At 45.7% G+C, this 18,650-nt stretch overlaps 1 protein-coding gene across 1 annotated transcript in view; it reads left to right on the forward strand.

Annotated features, from left to right (window-relative positions):
- Positions 1–4,603: 4,603 nt before the first annotated feature.
- Positions 4,604–18,650, forward strand: part of LOC117517494 (voltage-gated potassium channel subunit beta-3) — a 100,795-nt gene continuing 86,748 nt past the window's right edge. Inside the window, exon 1 of the mRNA XM_034178525.1 lies at positions 4,604–4,899. Within this exon, the coding sequence (XP_034034416.1) occupies positions 4,604–4,899 (296 nt within the window). The remainder of the gene's footprint in view (positions 4,900–18,650) is intronic.

An 18,650-nucleotide genomic window follows, 5' to 3' on the forward strand; every position in this document is an offset into this window, starting at 1 on the left:
GACTCGGGGGTGTTGACTCATTTAAACTAACATATTCATCCTGCTGTAACCAGGTTTCTGTTAGGCAGAATAAATCAATATGTTGATCAATTATTATATCATTTACCAACAGGGACTTAGAAGAGAGAGACCTAATGTTTAATAGACCACATTTAACTGTTTTAGTCTGTGGTGCAGTTGAAGGTGCTATATTATTTTTTCTTTTTGAATTTTTATGATTAAATAGATTTTTGCTGGTTATTGGTAGTCTGGGAGCAAGCACCGTCTCTACGGGGATGGGGTAATGAGGGGATGGCAGGGGGAGAGAAGCTGCAGAGAGGTGTGTAAGACTACAACTCTGCTTCCTGGTCCCAACCCTGGATAGTCACGGTTTGGAGGATTTAAGAAAATTGGCCAGATTTCTAGAAATGAGAGCTGCTCCATCCAAAGTGGGATGGATGCCGTCTCTCCTAACAAGACCAGGTTTTCCCCAGAAGCTTTGCCAATTATCTATGAAGCCCACCTCATTTTTTGGACACCACTCAGACAGCCAGCAATTCAAGGAGAACATGCGGCTAAACATGTCACTCCCGGTCCGATTGGGGAGGGGCCCAGAGAAAACTACAGAGTTTTCACACACATCTCTCCGGTCATTTTCCTGGACACCGGAGTGCGAGAACGCTTTCAGGGTCTTAAAGAATCGCTTTACTGAGGCCTCCATGCTGCTCCTCCCTGACCCCGCCCGACAGTTCGTGGTAGAGGTAGACGCTTCCGATTTTGGAGTGGGTGCGGTACTGTCTCAACGATGTGCTGAAGACAATAGGCTGCATCCTTGTGCCTATTTGTCCAAGAAGTTGACACCTGCTGAGCGAAATTACAGCATCGGGGACCGCGAGCTGTTGGCGGTAAAGGTGGCCTTGGATTAGTGGCACCACTGGCTGGAGGGGGCACAAACACCTTTTCTGGTTTATACCGATCATAAAAATCGGGAGTATTTGCGATCGGCCAAACGCCTTAACGCTCGTCAAGCAAGGTGGGCAATATTTTTTAGCAGATTCAATTTCGTGTTGACATACCGGCCTGGGACAAGAAACGGGAAACCCGATGCCTTGTCTCGTCAGGGGGAACCTGTCAACGCCCCAGCAGATCCTGAACCCATCCTGCCTGCTTCCTGTTTTGTTTCCATTCTCACATGGGAAATCGAGTCGAGAGTCCGGTCGGCAGCTGATGGGGTTCCGGTGCCATCCGTCTGTCCTGCTGATAGGCTTTTTGTTCCTGCCACACTCAGGGGGGAAGTAATCAAGTGGGGACACGACAGCCGCTTTGCTTGCCATCCGGGTATAAAAAAGACTCAGTCGGTACTTCAGCAGAGATTTTGGTGGCCGGGAATGGTGAATGATGTAACCGAATATGTTAATGCTTGTCAAACCTGTGCTATGCATAAGACGCCCAATTGCCCTCCTGCAGGATTGTTAATGCCGTTGCCTGTTCCTGCTCATCCATGGTCACACATTACTATAGATTTTGTAACTGGTCTTCCGCCCTCTAGAGGAAACACTGTGATTTTGTCCGTAGTTGATAGATTATCCAAAATGGCTCATGTTGTTCCCCTGCCCAAGTTACCTTCAGCCAAGGAAACCGCGGAGGTGATGCTTACGAACATCTTTAGAATCCATGGTTTTCCCCAGGATATTGTGTCGGATCGGGGTCCTCAATTTGTATCACACTTCTGGAGGGAATTCTGCCGTCTCCTTGGGGTTTCAGCTAGTTTAACCTCGGGTTACCATCCACAAGCCAAAGGTCAAACCGAGCGGGTCAACCAAGATTTGGAAAATGGACTCCGAATTTTAGCCTCCCAGCAGCCTGCCACCTGGTCTGTCCAACTGCCCTGGGTTGAACTAGCCCATAATCATTTGCCTTCAGCATCTACTGGTTACTCACCCTTTCACGTCGTTTTTGGTCATCAACCCTCTCTGTTTCCTCCTCTAGATCTCGACTCTTCGGTTCCTTCTGCACTTCATCTCATCCTCCGCTGCCGACGGACCTGGGAGTGGGCCAAGAGGGTTTTAGTTTGCACCTCACAGGCCTATAAGTCTGCCGCTGACCGTAGAAGGTCCCCTGCTCCTGCCTATGTTCCTGGCCAAAAAGTGTGGCTTTCTACCCGCCATCTGAAATTGAGACGACTGTCTCGTAAACTGGCTCCCAGGTTCGTCGGTGCATTTCCTGTGTCCAGAATTATTAACCCCGTTTCTGTTTGTCTCCGTCTCCCCAGGTCACTCTGCATTCATCAGTCCTTTCATACCAGTCAGATTAAACCTGCTAGGTCCAGTCCTTTGTGCCCTCCTGCCGTTCCCCCTCCGCCCGCCCGGTTCGTGGATGGTGGCCCGGCGTTAGCGGTGCGGCAGCTCCTGGCCTCTCGTCGCTGTGGCCGTGGGGTTCAGTATTTGGTGGATTGGGAGGGTTATGGTCCTGAGGAGCGGTTGTGGATTCCCTCCCGCTTTGTTCTGGACCCCGCTCTGATTCGTGAGTTTCACTCCTCTCATCCTGGTTCGCCTGGGCCGTCTGGGGTCGGCTGTGGAGGGGGGGCTACTGTCAGGGCTTGAGTTTTGTTCTTTTGTGTTATCAGGTTTTTGGTTTATTTATTCTTTTGTTGGGATTTTTCTGCTTGAGTCTGTCTGTCTCTGTTTCTCTTATTGGTTCTTGGTAATGGGTGTTTCTCTTTCGCTCTCTGGCCATGCCCTGCTTCTGGTGCTTTCCATGTGCACCTGTTCCTGATTTGCTGATTGCCACCTGGGGTTTTATAAGCTCACTGGGTGGTATTGTTCTCCGCCAGTTTGTCGTGCCTTGTGCCTGCATTCCAGCTCTGTACCTGTGTTCTTGTTCCTGCCTGCCTCATAGTGTGTACCTGACCTCCTGCCTGTTGTTTTGACCACGCCATTTTGCCTGATGATTTCTGTACTGCTGCTTTTGTTGGACTGCCTTCTCGTGTACCGACCTCTGCATTTTCCTTTAGTAAAGACCACTAACAAACAGAGCTGTCTGCCGGAGCTGTGCATTTGTGTCCTACCATCCCCGTGCATCCCGCCTGTCAACTCCAGACTGTCTTTGATCATCCTGGAGCTGATCAATGGGTGAGCCTTTGCCATTCTGGTTATTCTTCTATCCATTTTGATGGTTGTTTTCCATTTTCTTCCACGTGTCTCTGTTTTTTTTTTTTGTCCATTTTAAAGCATTGGAGATCATTGTAGATGAACAGCCTATAATTTTTTGCACCTGTGTATACGTTTTCCCCTCTCCAATCAACTTTTTAATCAAACTACGCTGGTCTTCTGAACAATGTCTTGAACATCCCGTTTTCCTCAGGCTTTCAAAGAGAAAAGCATGTTCAACAGGTGCTGGCTTCATCCTTAAATAGGGGACACCTGATTCACACCTGTTTGTTCCACAAAATTGACAAACTCACTGACTGAATGCCACACTACTATTATTGTGAACACCCCCTTTTCTACTTTTTTTTTTTTTTTTTTACTAATAGCCCAATTTCATAGCCTTAAGAGTGTGCATATCATGAATGCTTGGTCTTGTTGGATTTGTGAGAATCTACTGAATCTACTGGTACCTTGTTTCCCATGTAACAATAAGAAATATACTCAAAACCTGGATTAATCTTTTTAGTCACATAGCACTACTATTATTCTGAACACTGCTGTACATATTTGAATGTAAACAATACCACTTTTGGCTCATTCTAATTCATCATGTAAAATAAATGTCAACATTAAACAAAGAACTGTAACGGATTGAACTGAATCGAATTGCACCAAATCAAATCTTTTACATAATAAAAAGTGTATCGTTTTGTAGCCCGCATATTTAGACACACCCCATCCTGAGTACTTGGTGACAAACTTTAACAGGCACCAAAGGAAAAAGTGTTGCAAATGGCCTGGCCTCCCTTATTATTATTTTTGCCCCTGCAGCAGGAATGGGTTCACACATACCTTCACACTGTACATTTGGATGATGCCACAGTCTCTTTGTTTGAGCCAGCAGGAGCTGGGGCTTTATGATGTCACTGCCCCTACAAATCAATGAAGTGAATCAGTGAACCATCTGACATCACCAAAAAGAACTCATGTTTAATTGGTGTCGACAGAAAAGGTCAGATTGTTGAACTCTCGTATCCTTCACTGGGCACAGACACATTATCCGGGTTTTCTCTTAATCTGAACAAATGTAAGCTGGTGGAGCTTCAAAACAAATCCCTCACTGCTCCTCCTTTGGGAGATAAAGAGAAATATACAGATTGCTTTTGCTGTTTTTACTCAAAGAGTCGCCTGACTTCAGCTGGAGTTATTTGTGACTGCTGCGGTGACACGCGGACTGGCTGTTGTATTTTGGATTTAGACACCACAGAAGAGCAATCAAGTCTCTGATATTTCACAGGTGCCTCGTTCTTGTTTTTCAGCAGTTTGATGCCTGACATCCTCAGGCTGTATACTTCAAATCTTCACAAATCTATTAAAATAGCACTGCCTCGTTGCTTTGTTTCTAGATGTAGCAAATAAAACTGTGCAAACACAGACATCTTCATCAGTTTTAGCGTCTGGGGTTCCAGGAGATCATGTTTGCCAGCCGAGGTGGCAGCGGAGGAGGCAAAGGAGGGAAGTACTCGGTGGAGGACCTATATGGCATCAGTAAGAAGCCCAAGGCATCCACCACCTCTGGGAGCATGGTGGCCAAATGTGGACCCCGGTGCACCAAGACCCACAAGCAGAGGCCCGAGTCGGAGGCCTTGGCTTCCCAGATCCTGGAGGCAGCTCACAGGCTGGTGGAGCGACGCAGGCTGGAGCTCTACCTGAGAGAGTATGGCCTTTCCCTGGCTGAGTGTGAGGCCGAGCGCTCGGCGATGCCCTACAGGTAACACACAAAAAACAAAGCAACGACACACCCAAGAGGTTTCCTCCAAAACAAAGAAAATCCTCATGTACAGCTAAATATAGTCAACTACGAGATGAATTCATCATCTATGTTTTGATAGTAAAAGCATTTTAACACCAGTAATGATGGCGTAACAATTTCAAAAACAAAACTGAAGCTTTCCTTTGCTTTTCTAAAGTGATGCTTTATGACCTCATGTCATTAAAGACAAACAGCAGTCTAAAGCAAACATCTTGGACAACGTGATCACAACCAGAAAGGGAGAGGCTGCAAAATCAACAACACCTCAGGATTTTACAGAGAATGATGGCCAAACCTGCATGCAACATTCTGTAGGATGAATAACTAAAAACAAACAGGATTCATATTTTTCTGTCACTTTTGCATGATTGTAGCAGAGAGTTTAAAGGCAGCTGCAGCTGGGTGGAGACATTATTCATGTGTGGAATGAAAAATTATAAATAGGTTATTTATTTTACCACTGACCTAGAAATGAGTATTATGTTTGATGAGATTCCAAAGCCGGGCAGAGCTGGATAGATGCGGCTGGTCTGCAGCAACATCTGCTGTTCAGGATCACTTATTTTAGTGCCAGATACAGAAAGTTACTCCAGCTTAAAGCACCGTCTAACTTCACCATCCACATCCAAAAAGCAGAGTGACAGGCTCAGCATCAGTGTGATGTGACATCTTTTAAGGTTGATTTTAGACACTTTACTGCATGAAAGTGTAGGTAAAAATATTCTTTTTAAAAGAGTTATATTGTGTGAAATCTCTGTAATCTTCCTATTTTTGTAGTTTCACTTTAAATGTCTGCAACGTCCAAGAATTTCATAACCTCACATGCAGAAATTCTCCTGATTAAAGCAAAATATAGTCTGAAACATGCCATTTTCTGCTTCCATGACATATGTCATTGAAGCTTATACGTCAGCTCCTGTTTGGCCAGTGAGACAAGTCCACTGATCTGGTGTGCACTTTGTGTGACAACCCCAAATAGTCAGCAAGAGAGACAGAGACATGTCTAATGGCAGCTTTAAAAAAGTGATATCTTAGAGACATAAACATGTGTGTGTGTGTGTGTGTGTGTGTGTGTGTGTGTGTGTGTGTGTGTGTGTGTGTGTGTGTGCATGCGTGCGTGTGATCTATTTTAAAGTCATAGTGTACAAAATAATTTTTAAACATCCTTTCTGTAGTCAAATATCAACGGGATTTCATGTTAAACTTTTCAAGGTCTCACAATTTTATCAGCTTTCCTGGATGAATGCATCTGTTATCAACAAAATTTAATTCTGAAATGCGTTATTTGAGACTGCTGTGATGTATGTTACAGACTTCCATACCTGCACTTCTGTTGCTCTGTGAGACATGCCCAACAGAATGGTCTGCATTAGTGTGGAGTTGGGCATAGCTTTACCAAAAAACTCAGCTGCTCAAAGAAGAGGAGTTTATTACACAACTGCTCTAAAGTACAATGTTCATTTTGGCCTTGGTCCCCAGTAGTGGGATGAGCAAAGTGTCTTGAATGAAAATGGTGGGGGTGGAGCACATCCCCTGTGGCAAAATGGGACCAACTGGTGGCATTGGGGTGGTGGAGGGAGCTTTTGGTGGCAACTGCAAACAGAAAGAGGTGAGTAAGACAATGAGCTTTTAACGGTGAAGTCTGTGCTGTATTGGTTCCAGTGATGTGGTAACGTGTTACTCAGAAACGCGTTACTTAGTAATGCGTTACTCTAATCTGACCGCTTTTTTCAGTAATGAGTAATCTAGCGTTAATGTTTCCACATCAGTAATCAGATTAAAATTACTTCTCTGAGTCACTGTGCGTTACTATTATTTTTGTATTATGGGTCGATTGCAGCTTTAAAACAGTGTCCCAATGAGATGCAGGGGGCGGTCTGAACTTTCCAGTTTCAGCGGGCTGCTGCACAGAGCTGCATCCACTGTGCAGCTCAGCTCTGAGTTGAAAAAAGTTATCTCTAAAAGTGCGGTGACGCTCAGAGCTATGGTTTTACAAAGACATTTTTACGTTTTTTTTTCTTTAAAACTGTGCCGCTCTGTGCGTGTCCTCCTTAAAAACAGCTGATCCATGATGCGCAAATACTAAAGCCTTTCCACCCAAATGCAAAGTCTCTTTCCGAGTTTGACATGACGTATAAAATACTGATTAAAAACTTTTGTACCTGTCAGTCTGGTCATGTTTTCTGCATAAATAAACGTTATCCGTTCTTCTAACGGCAAACCAGGGGCGAATCCATACAGGAAGGGAACATGGGCGGGTGAGCTCTCCACAAAGGTCCACTTTTGAAGACATTTTTTCATACTATTATTACTATTAATACTACTGATAATAATAATAATAATATAATTTCATCAAGTAAAATGTTTAGAAAGAATTTAAATATTAGAAAGAATTTAATAGTGACATTTACAAACAACGTAGGTTAGAAATAGTAAGTTTTACCGTTATAGTGCTGTCAGTTAAATACGAGGTCAAAAACATGTCTTTATTTTATTTTTTTATAAAACAAGAATTTATGATCATTGGAGTCAAGAAAGGGTGACTGTTAAGTATTGGCAAAATGGGTTCAACTAATAAAGTAATTTGTAATCTAACTTAGTTACTTTTAAAATTGATTAATTATTAAAGTAACTAAGTTACTTTTCCAAGAAGTAAGCACTAACCAGTAATGGGATTACTTTTGCAAAGTAACTGTGGCAACACTGATCGGTTCGTGATGATGTTAATCCAAGGCAGCGTTTTAGGATTAGCGTCCGTAGCTGGATTCAACTATCTGACTCACGAAGATGTTGATTTATGTGTCTTCTGCCAGAACTAACACTATGCTTCAATACTGTGGACCAGACACAGAATCATGGCCGACTTTAAAAGGAAGGATGGATGTGGAAAAAACAACAACAAAGAAACAAGCAAAAAACAGGTGGTAAAATAACACACACACACACACACACACAATTTTTAACACCGCTACAGTCACCACATTGTGACAGGTTGGTGGTGGTGTCTTGGTGAGCCTTGGACACTTTTGTTGGAACAAGATGTTTCCATGACTGTTTCAAACTGCTGCTGTGGAACTTTTACAAATCCTCTTGCTGCCATCCTGCAGTCTTGCCATCATCCTGGACATTCCTGGATGTTTATGTTAAGTCTGGATAACATTGTTATCACAAATATAGCAAAACACTACAGGGCTGTACCACGAGAGAGTCGTGATATCTTCTAATGTGATCTTACTGAAGTCTTATAATATTAATAGGATCTAGATATATTTTTGTGCGGAGCCACGTTTGTTGTTGATTCGAACAAACATGCTGTGGAGGGGCGCTCTGCTCCCCTCCACAGCATGTCTTTTTCCTGGTTCTCTCCCTCAGCCCCAACCAGTCCCAGCAGAAGACTGCCCCTCCCTGAGCCTGGTTCTGCTGGAGGTTTCTTCCTGTTAAAAGGGAGTGTTTCCTTCCCACTGTCGCCAAGTGCTTGCTCACAGGGGGTCGTTTTGACCGTTGGGGTTTTTACTTAATTATTGTATGGCCTTGCCTTACAATATAAAGCACCTTGGGGCAACTGTTTGTTGTGATTTGGCGCTATATAAATAAAATTGATTGATTGATTGATTGAACATGATGAATTGTGAAGAATGACCTTCGGGTTATTGGTCACCTCCCTGACTGAGACCCTTCTCAAATGGTGCAAGTATCAGAACTTAATGGCACATTTGTGAAAGCTGTTCATGGGACATTTGTTCTGACTCTCCCAAATAAGCAGCACTCACAGTCATAAAGATTCCAATTTAGCCTCCACTAGGTGGCGGTGTTACCCTGGTAAAAAGACAAGTGACATGAACAAGATAACTGCAGCCTAAGGACAGAATATTATGAGCATTAGTATCTCCTTTGTGTTAATAACTGGCACTGCTCTCACTGGGTCTGAGTTTATGTTGCCACTCTTTAGGGGATGTTTTTGCAGCTTCAGTGCAAATTATGTCATTTGAATTACGATCCTCCAGGCTTGAATTCCTTCATTAAACAGAATATGATTACTTGTAATCAAGGCAACACCTACCTTGTCGATTTTGCAGTAATTTTACTGAAAACATATTTTCAGTTCTCCATGGAGAGAAAATTCAGCAAATCTGCACAAATGACTTCATTAGGGCTGCACGCAGGATCCTGAGCTTTGAAAATAACAAAGCAAAAAGCAGTGTTATTATTGAAACATGGGAACGTTTTGATGGGTTAGACATTCTGCAGACAGCCTCTGCATCCCCCCCACCCCCCACCCCCCACACGCTTACAACGTATCCGGAAAGTATTCAGAGCGCTTCACTTTTTTCACATTTTGTTATGTTACTGCCTTATTCCACAATGGAGTTAATTTACTTTTCCCCTCAAAATTCTACACACGACTCCCCATAATGACAACATAAAAAGTTTTTTTTTTATTTTTGCAAATATATTAAAATCAAAATGTAAGAAATAACGTGTACATAAGTATTCACACCCTTTGCTCAGTACTTTGTTGATCCACCTTAGCAGCAATTACAGTCTCAAGTCTTCTTGAATATGATGCCACAAGCTTGGTGCACCTATCGTTGGGCAGTTTTGCTCATTCCTCTTTGCAGCACCTCTCAAGCTCCATCAGGTTGGATGAGGGCATCGGGGCACAGCCATTTTCAGATCTCTCCAGAGATGTTCAATCAGATTCAGGTCTGGGCTCTGGCTGGGCCACTCAAGGACATTCACAGAGTTGTCCTGAAGCCACTCCTTTGATATCTTGGCTGTGTGCTTAGGGTCATTGTCCTGCTGAAAGATGAACCGTCACCCCAGTCTGAGGTCAAGAGCGCTCTGGAGCAGGTTTTCATCCAGGGTGTCTCTGTACATTGCTGCATTCATCCTGACTTGTCTCCCTGTTCCTGACACTGAAAAACATCCACACAGCATGATGTTGCCACCACCATGCTTCACTGTAGAGATGGTGCCTGCTTTCCTCCAAACATGGCACTTGGCATTCATGCCAAAGAGTTCAATCTTTGTCTCATCAGACCAAAGAATTTTGTTCCTCGTAGTCTGACAGTCCTTCAGGTGCCTTTTGGCAAACTCCAGGCAGGCTGCCATGTCCCTTTCCGTCTGGCCACTCTACTATACAGGCCTGATTGGTGGATTGCTGCAAAGATGGTTGTCTTTCTGGAAGGTTCTCCTCTCTTCACAGAGGAATGCTGGAGCTTTGACAGAGTGATCATCGGGTTCTTGGTCACCTCCCTGACAAAGACCCTTCTACCCCGATGGCTCAGTTTAGACAGGCGGGCAGTTCTACGAAGAGTCCTGGTGGATCTGAACTGCCTCCATTTACAGATGATGGAGGCCACTTTGCTCATTGGGACCTTCAATGCAGCAGAAATGTTTCTGTACCCTTCCCCAGATTTGTGCCTTGAGGCAATCCTGTCTTGGAGGGCTACAGACAATTCCTTTGACTTCATGCTTTGTTTTTGCTCTGACATGCACTGTGGGATGTTATATGTAGTCAACTGAATGTACCACAGGTGGATTCCAATTAAGCTGTAGAACCATCTCGAGGGTGATCAGTGGAAACAGGATGCACTAGAGCTCAATTTTGAGCCTCATAGCAAAGGCTGTGAATACTTACGTACATATGATTCCTTAGGGGTTTGTTTTATTTTTAATGAATTTGCAAAAATCTAAAAAAGAAAAAAAATCACATTGTCATTATGGGGTACAGTGTGTACAATTTTGAGGGAATAAAAATTTATTTCATCCATTTTGGAATAAGGCTGTAACATAACAAAATGTGTAAAAAGTGAAGCACGGTGAATACTTTCCGGATGCACTGTATGCTACTTTACTCAGTCTACCTTTCCTTCTGCACAGCCCTGTTAAAATCATGCTGCAGCCTGCAATTTGTGATTTAATGAGAATCTAAAATGTACAGTATTGAGTCCTACAAGTAGAAAATGTCCATGTAAGTTATTCCAATTACCTCAAACTAATCTCAGCCCTCCGACTGGCAGTTATTCAGCAGCTGAATATTGTGTTTGGGCTCAGGGTTATCAAAAATGTAACACAAAGTAATCTCAGTTATCATTTAAAGAATCTCTTTATGTGCAAAAAAAAAAAAAAAAAAAAAAAAAAAGGTTTCATCCAATGCCACTGCTTTTGCCCTCATTACCAATACCAAAGAGAAAAACAGCCAAAAATGGGAAACTCAATTCCAGGATGAAAAGATCCGAGAAATCAACACCACTTTCCCAAAGACAGCTGAAGCAGCACAGTAACTCAGTCTAACCTCCACAGGCCTTTACCATATTCTTCAAGAGTTACTGAACATCTTCTCCACTCTGCTCAAGCGGCACACAGTGTTCATCCATCCCCATGGTCTGGAAACACATGGATTTGTTTGGTAAAGATTAATTTTTAATCATGGTAGCATACAAAAGAAAGTGAAAAAAAATGAGAACTCTATATATTAACAGTGAAGTGGACTCTGTGCACTCGTACGAATGCATGCGTATGTGTGTATGGCTTTGATCACGGACAAACTGGGGAGAGTTGACATTTGTCGTTTGGTCTGCTTATGTATTTTAGGTCAAGGATGAATGTCGCCAAAATGGAACGTTTATAGGTCTAATATTTTTAGACAAACTACGGATATTACATAACAACAGTGAACAATGGACATTGATAATTACATTCCAGACACACACACAATTCCAAATCATCATAGAAATTTTGCATAATGTATTACCACCCTTGGAAAATGTCAGCTACCTTTTTTATAAACACTACCTAATCTAGAACTCATGGATTCTCATAGGCAACACACTAGTATACGTATATTTATTGTTATGAGAGTGGCGTGCACTTACTCCATTGATTCCCTTCTATTGCATAAAAACAGTTCACGGATCAGTTGGAAAATGTAAGATGGTAAGGCTGAAAACAGGATTTTGAATGCAAACTATATATATATATATATATATATATATATATATATATATATATATATATATATATATATATATATATATATATATCCATCCATCCATCCATTTTCTTCCGCTTTATCCCGAGTCGGGTCGCGGAGGCAGCAGCTCAAGCAAAGCCGCCCAGACCTCCCGAGCCACACACACCTCCCCCAGCTCCTCCGGGGGAACCCCAAGGCGTTCCCAAGCCAGCCGAGAGATGTAGTCCCTCCAACGTGTCCTGGGTCTTCCCCGGGGCCTCCTCCCAGTGGGACGTGCCCGGAACACCTCTCCAGCGAGGCGTCCAGGGTGCATCCGGAAAAGATGCCCGAGCCACCTCAACTGACTCCTTTCGACGTGAAGGAGCAGCGGCTCGATTCCGAGCTCCTCCCGAGTGACTGAGCTCCTCACCCTATCTCTAAGGGAGCGCCCAGCCACCCTGCGGAGGAAACTCATCTCGGCCGCTTGTACTCGCAATCTCGTTCTTTCGGTCATGAGCCAAATCTCATGACCATAGGTGAGGATCGGAACGTAGATCAATTGATAAATCGAGAGCTTTGCCCCCCTACTCAGCTCTCTCTTCACCACGACGGTCCAATACAGCGACCGCATCACTGCAGATGCTGCACCGATCCGTCTATCAATCTCATGCTCCATCCGTCCCTCATTCGTGAACAAGACCCTGAGATACTTAAACTCCTCCACTTGAGGCAAGGACACTCCACCGACCTGAAGAGGGCAAAGCACCTTTTACCTTTTTCCGGTCGAGAACCATGGCCTCGGATTTGGAGGTGCTGATTTTCATCCCGGACGCTTCACACTCGGCTGCAAACCGCCCCAGTGCACGCTGAAGGTCCTGATTTGACGAAGCCAACAGAACCACATCATCCGCAAACAGCAGAGACGAGATTCTGTGGTTCCCAAACCAGACCCCCTCTACACCCTGGCTGCGCCTAGAAATTCTGGCCATAAAAATAATGAAGAGAACCGGTGACAAAGGGCAGCCCTGGCGGAGGCCAACGTGCACTGGAAACAGGTTTGACTTACTACCAGCAATGCGAACCAAGCTCCTGCTGCGGTCGTACAGGGACAGGATAGCCCTAAGCAAAGGACCCCGGACCCCATACTCCCGGAGCACTCCCTACAGGGTGCCCCGAGGGACACGGTCGAACGCCTTCTCCAGATCCACAAAACACATGTGGACTGGTTGGGCGAACTCCCATGAACCCTCGACCACCCGATGGAGCGTGTAGAGCTGGCCCAGTGTCCCGCGACCAGGACGAAAACCACACTGCTCCTCCTGAATGCGAGGTTCGACCATCGGTCGAATTCTCCTCTCCAGTACTCTGGAATAGACCTTACCGGGGAGGCTGAGGAGTGTGATCCCCCTATAGTTGGAACACACCCTCCAGTCCCCCTTCCTAAACAGAAGGACCACCACCCCGGTATGCCAATCCAGAGGCACTGTCCCCGATCGCCACGCGATGCTGCAGAGGCATGTCAGCCAAGACAGTCCCACAACATCCAGAGACCTAAGGTACTCAGGACGGATTTCATCCACCCCAGGAGCCTTGCCACCGAGGAGCTTTCTAACCACCTCGGTGACTTCGGCCTGGGTAATGGATGAGTCCGCCTCTGAGTCCCCAGTCTCTGCTTCCTCTTCGGAAGACGTGACGATGGGATTGAGGAGATCCTCGAAGTACTCCTTCCACCGCCCAACAACATCCCCAGTCAGGGTCAACAGCTCCCCACCCGCACCATAAACAGTGCTGGTGGAGAGCTGCTTCCGCCTCCTGAGGTGTCGGATGGTTTGTCAGAATCTCTTCGAGGCCGACCGATAGTCCTCCTCCATAGCCTCCCCAAACTCCTCCCAGACCCGAGTTTTTGCCTCTGCGACTGCACGGGCTGCGGCATGCTTAGCCTGCTGGTACCTGTCAGCTGCCTCTGGGGTCCCACCTACCAACAAAGATAAGTAGGACTCCTTCTTCAGCTTGACGGCATCCCTTTCTTCCGGTGTCCACCACCAGGTTCGGGGATTGCCGCCGCAACTGGCACCAGAGACCTTGCAACCACAGCTACGAGCAGCCGCATCGACAATGGAGGTGGAGAACATGGTCCACTCGGACTCCATGTCTCCAACCTCCCCCGGGATCTGGGAGAAGCTCTCCCGGAGGTGGGAGTTGAAGACCTCGCTGACAGAGGGTTCCGCCAGCAGACCCTCACGATACGTTTGGGCCTGCCAGGTCTGACCGGCTTCCTACCCTCCCAGCAGATCCAACTCACCACCAGGTGGTGATCAGTCGACAGCTCTGCCCCTCTCTTCACTCGAGTGTCCAAGACACGTGGCCGAAGGTCAAATGATACGACTACAAAGTTGATCATCGACCTCCGGCTCAGGGTGTCCTGGTGCCACGTGCACTTATGGACACCCTTGTGCTCGAACATGGTGTTCGTGATGGACAAACTGTGACTACCACAGAAGTCCAACAACTGAACACCACTCGGGTTCAGATCGGGGAGGCCGTGCTTCCTGATCACCCCCCTCCAGGTCTCACTGTCGCGGCCCACGTGGGCGTTGAAATCCCCCAGGAGAACAATGGAGTCCCCAGTCGGAGGGCTATCTAGTACCCCTCCTAGGGACTCCAGGAAGGTCGGGTACTCTACACTGCCACTCGGCCCATAGGCCGAGACAATGGCGAGAGACCTGTCCCCGACCCGAAGGCGTAGGGACGCGACCCTCTCGTTCACCGGAGTGAACTCCAACACTTGTCGACTGAGCTGGGGAGCAATAAGCAATGCGACCCCAGCTCTCCGCCTCTCCCTGTGGGTGACGCCAGAAAAATGAAGCGTCCAGCCCCTCTCCAGGAGTTGGGTACCAGAGCCCAAGCTGTGCGTGGAGGTGAGCCCGACTATCTCTAGTCGGTATCTCTCAACCTCCCGCACAAGCTCAGGCTCCTCTCCTTCCCCCCCTAGCGAGGTGACATTCCATGTCCCAACAGCCAGGGGCTATGAGCATGGACCGGGCCGCCGGGCCACCCGCCCTCGACCGCCACCCAATCCTCTCTGCACCCGACCCCCATGGCCCCCTCTGCAGGTGGTGAACCCACAGGAGGGTGGGCCCACGTCACTCTTTCGGACTGAACCCGGCCGGGCCCCATGGGCTAAGGCCCGACCACCAGGCCTGGCTCCAGGGTGGGACCCCGGCTCCGCCATACTGGGCGACGTCTCGGTCCTTGATCTTTTACTGGTCATGGAGGTTCTGAACTGCCCATAGTCTGACCCGTCACCTAGGACCTGTTTGCCTTGGGAGACCCTACAGCACAAAGCCCCCGACAACATAGCTCCTAGGATCATCCGGATACGCAAACTCCCCCACCACAATAAGGTGGCAGCTAGAGGGGGAGTGTATATATATATATATATATATATATATATATATATATATATATATATATATATATATATATATATATATATATATATATATATATATACACGAGGACTGTCAATAAAGTATAGGTCCTTTTTATTTTTTTCAAAAACTATATGGATTTCATTCATATGTTTTTACGTCAGACATGCTTGAACCCTCGTGCGCATGCCTGAGTTTTTCTACGCCTGTCGGTGACGTCATTCGCCTGTGAGCACTCCTTGTGGGAGGAGTCGTCCAGCCCCTTGTCGGAATTCCTTTGTGTGAGAAGTTGCTGAGAGACTGGCGCTTTGTTTGATCAAAATTTTTCTAAACCTGTGAGACACATCGAAGTGGACACGGTTCGAAAAATTAAGCTGGTTTTCGGTGAAAATTTTAACAGCTGATGAGAGATTTTGAGGTGATACTGTCACTTTACGGACTTCCCACGGAGCGAGACGTCGTGCAGCACTCTCAGGCGCCGTCGTCAGCCTGTTTCAAGCTGAAAACCTTCACATTTCAGGCTCTATTGATCCAGGACGTCGTGAGAGAACAGAGAAGTTTCAGAAGAAGTCGGTTTCAGCATTTTATCCGGATATTCCACTGTTAAAGGAGATTTTTTTTAATGAAAGACATGTGGACGGGTCCGCGCGTCGGGACGCAGCCGGCGCGGTCCGGCGGCACAGGAAAAACACCTCCGTGTTGATGACCATTTGTAAAATCCAGGCGGCTTTTGATGGCTTTCAGTGGAGTGAGTATATGAGAAATTGTTTAACAGCTGGACATGTTCCAACTTCTCCTTAAGGCTTCCAACAGAGGTGTTTTTCCTGTGGCGGAGCGTCGCGGCGGCTGCGAGCCGACACTGCAATCCGCCCGCACGTCTTTCATTAAAAAAAATCTCCTTTAACAGTGGAATATCCGGATAAAATGCTGAAACCGACTTCTTCTGAAACTTCTCTGTTCTCTCACGACGTCCTGGATCAATAGAGCCTGAAATGTGGAGGTTTTCAGCTTGAAACAGGCTGACGACGGCGCCTGGGAGTGCTGCACGACATCTCGCTCCGTGGGAAGTCCTTAAAGCGACAGTATCACCTCAAAATCTCTCATCAGCCATTAAAATTTTCACCGAAAACAGCTTAATTTTTCGAACCATGTCCACTTCGATGTGTCTCACAGGTTTAGAAAAAATTTTGATCAAACAAAGCGCCAGTCTCTCAGCAACTTCTCAGACAAAGGAATTCCGTCGAGGGGCTGGACGACTCCTCCCACAAGGAGTGCTCACAGGCGAATGACGTCACCGACAGGCGTGGAAAAACTCACGCATGCGCACGAGGGTTCAAGCATGTCTGATGTAAAAACATATGAATGGAGTCCATATAGTTTTTGAAAAAAATAAAAAGGACCTATACTTTATTGACAGACCTCGTATGTGTGTGTATATATATATATATATATATATATATATATATATATATATATATATATATATATATATATATATGTGTGTGTGTGTGTATGCAAATATAAATATATATACCTTTCTAGTGGGTTCTGGTGGAGTTAATGTAATTTCCATCAAGTCCTTATCTCAGGGCAACCTCTGTATCTTGAATCATTCATCTTAGTGCAAACTTGGTCCATCTTTTAGGCAAAAATGCTTTAAGTGGTGATTGATGTGATGCTGAAGAGAGTCTAACTTGAGATTTTTTTTTTTAGGTTTTATCTATATATTAAAAGCCAAGTGGCCTCTGTGTATGCCTGCGTGCGTGCGTGCTTATGGCTTAGATCACAGAGAAATGGGAGAGCTGACATTTGCCGTTTGGTATGCTTATGTATTTTGGGTCAAGGATGAACTCCGGGAAAACAGAAGGTTGATAGGACTAATAGGTTTTGGAGAAATTAGGGATATTAGCTAACAACAATGAATAATGGATGATGATATTTAAATTCTACACTCACACACCATTCCAGCAGGAGGCATTAAATCATCTATATATTAAAAGCCAAGTGGCCTCTGTGTACGTGTGTTATAACTTTGATCACAGACAAACTGGGGAGAGTTGACATTTTCCATTTGGTATGTTTATGTATTTTGAGTCAAGGATGAACATGGCCAAAACGGAACATTGATAGGACTAATATTTTTGGAGAAACTATGATTTAGCTAATAAGTGAATAATGGATGTTGATAATTACATTCTGGGCTCACGCGCCATTCCAGCAGGGGATGGTAAATCATCTATATATTAAACACCAAGTGGCCTCTGTGCACATGTGTGTGTGTGTGTGTGTGTGTATACCTTTGAACAAAGAGAAACTAGGGAGAACTGACATTTGCCGTTTGGTTTGCTTATGTATTTTGGGTCAAGGATGAATGCTGCAAAAATGGAACATTGATAAAACTAATATTTTTGGAGACATTATGATATTACGTAACAACAGTGAACAATGGACGGTGCTAATTTCATTCTGGACTCACACACCATTACAAATCATTACTGGTTCATTCCATCTGAAATCACCCAAAGGCTCCCAGGTTACCCCTCAGCCCTGTTTAGCCAAATTGATATGTTACTGTTGTGTGGGCCGCTGAAGAGGAGGTACTGCTGGCCCACCACCACAAGATGGCGCCCTGCTTGGAGTGCGGGCTCTAAGCACGAGAGGGCGTTGGCTTTGCTGGAGGTGACAGCTGTCATCAATCAACACAAGCTGTCACCCATCACCACCACTACAAAGACCGGACTGCAACTCCACCTCCTCGCCGAGAAATCAACTACCATTCAGGTAATTTCTCTGCTGCCTGACACTGTGTGTGTTTAACCTGAACTTCTATTGCAGCCGTTTTCCTGGAGTGTTTCCTTATCTGGAGGATTGGCGTTTGGTGTGACAGCGACAGCTTCGCCTCACATCCCAACTCAGATAAGTGGTTGACCAGGAGCTGCACGAGTGTGTGTGATTGGAGGTGGAGGTTTTCCCTCCTTTACTTAAGACAGACTGTGGGATTACTGAGTGTGCAAACTCACACTCATCTGGACTGTCTCTGTTTTCTGCCAGCAGTACCGGGTCTGACTGCTGAAGACAGCGGCCACCTGGGGCGCAGGGCTTGGCGGCTCCGGTGTTCTTCAGCTCCGTTGGTGGTGGAAGCTGTGTGGGGATCCAGCTCTTCTCTCTCCAGGCGTCTTCTATCGTCGAGCCTGCCCACACGTCACCTGGTGTATGATTGACAGTCCACCATATTGTTATTGTCTGTACGTTGTTGTGCGATTCACAACATTAAATTGTTACTTTTTGGCTTATCCATTGTCCGTTCATTAACGCCCCCTGTT

This window comes from Thalassophryne amazonica, chromosome 9 (genome assembly GCF_902500255.1).
Source record: "Thalassophryne amazonica chromosome 9, fThaAma1.1, whole genome shotgun sequence".
Classification (NCBI taxonomy): Eukaryota; Metazoa; Chordata; class Actinopteri; order Batrachoidiformes; family Batrachoididae; genus Thalassophryne; species Thalassophryne amazonica.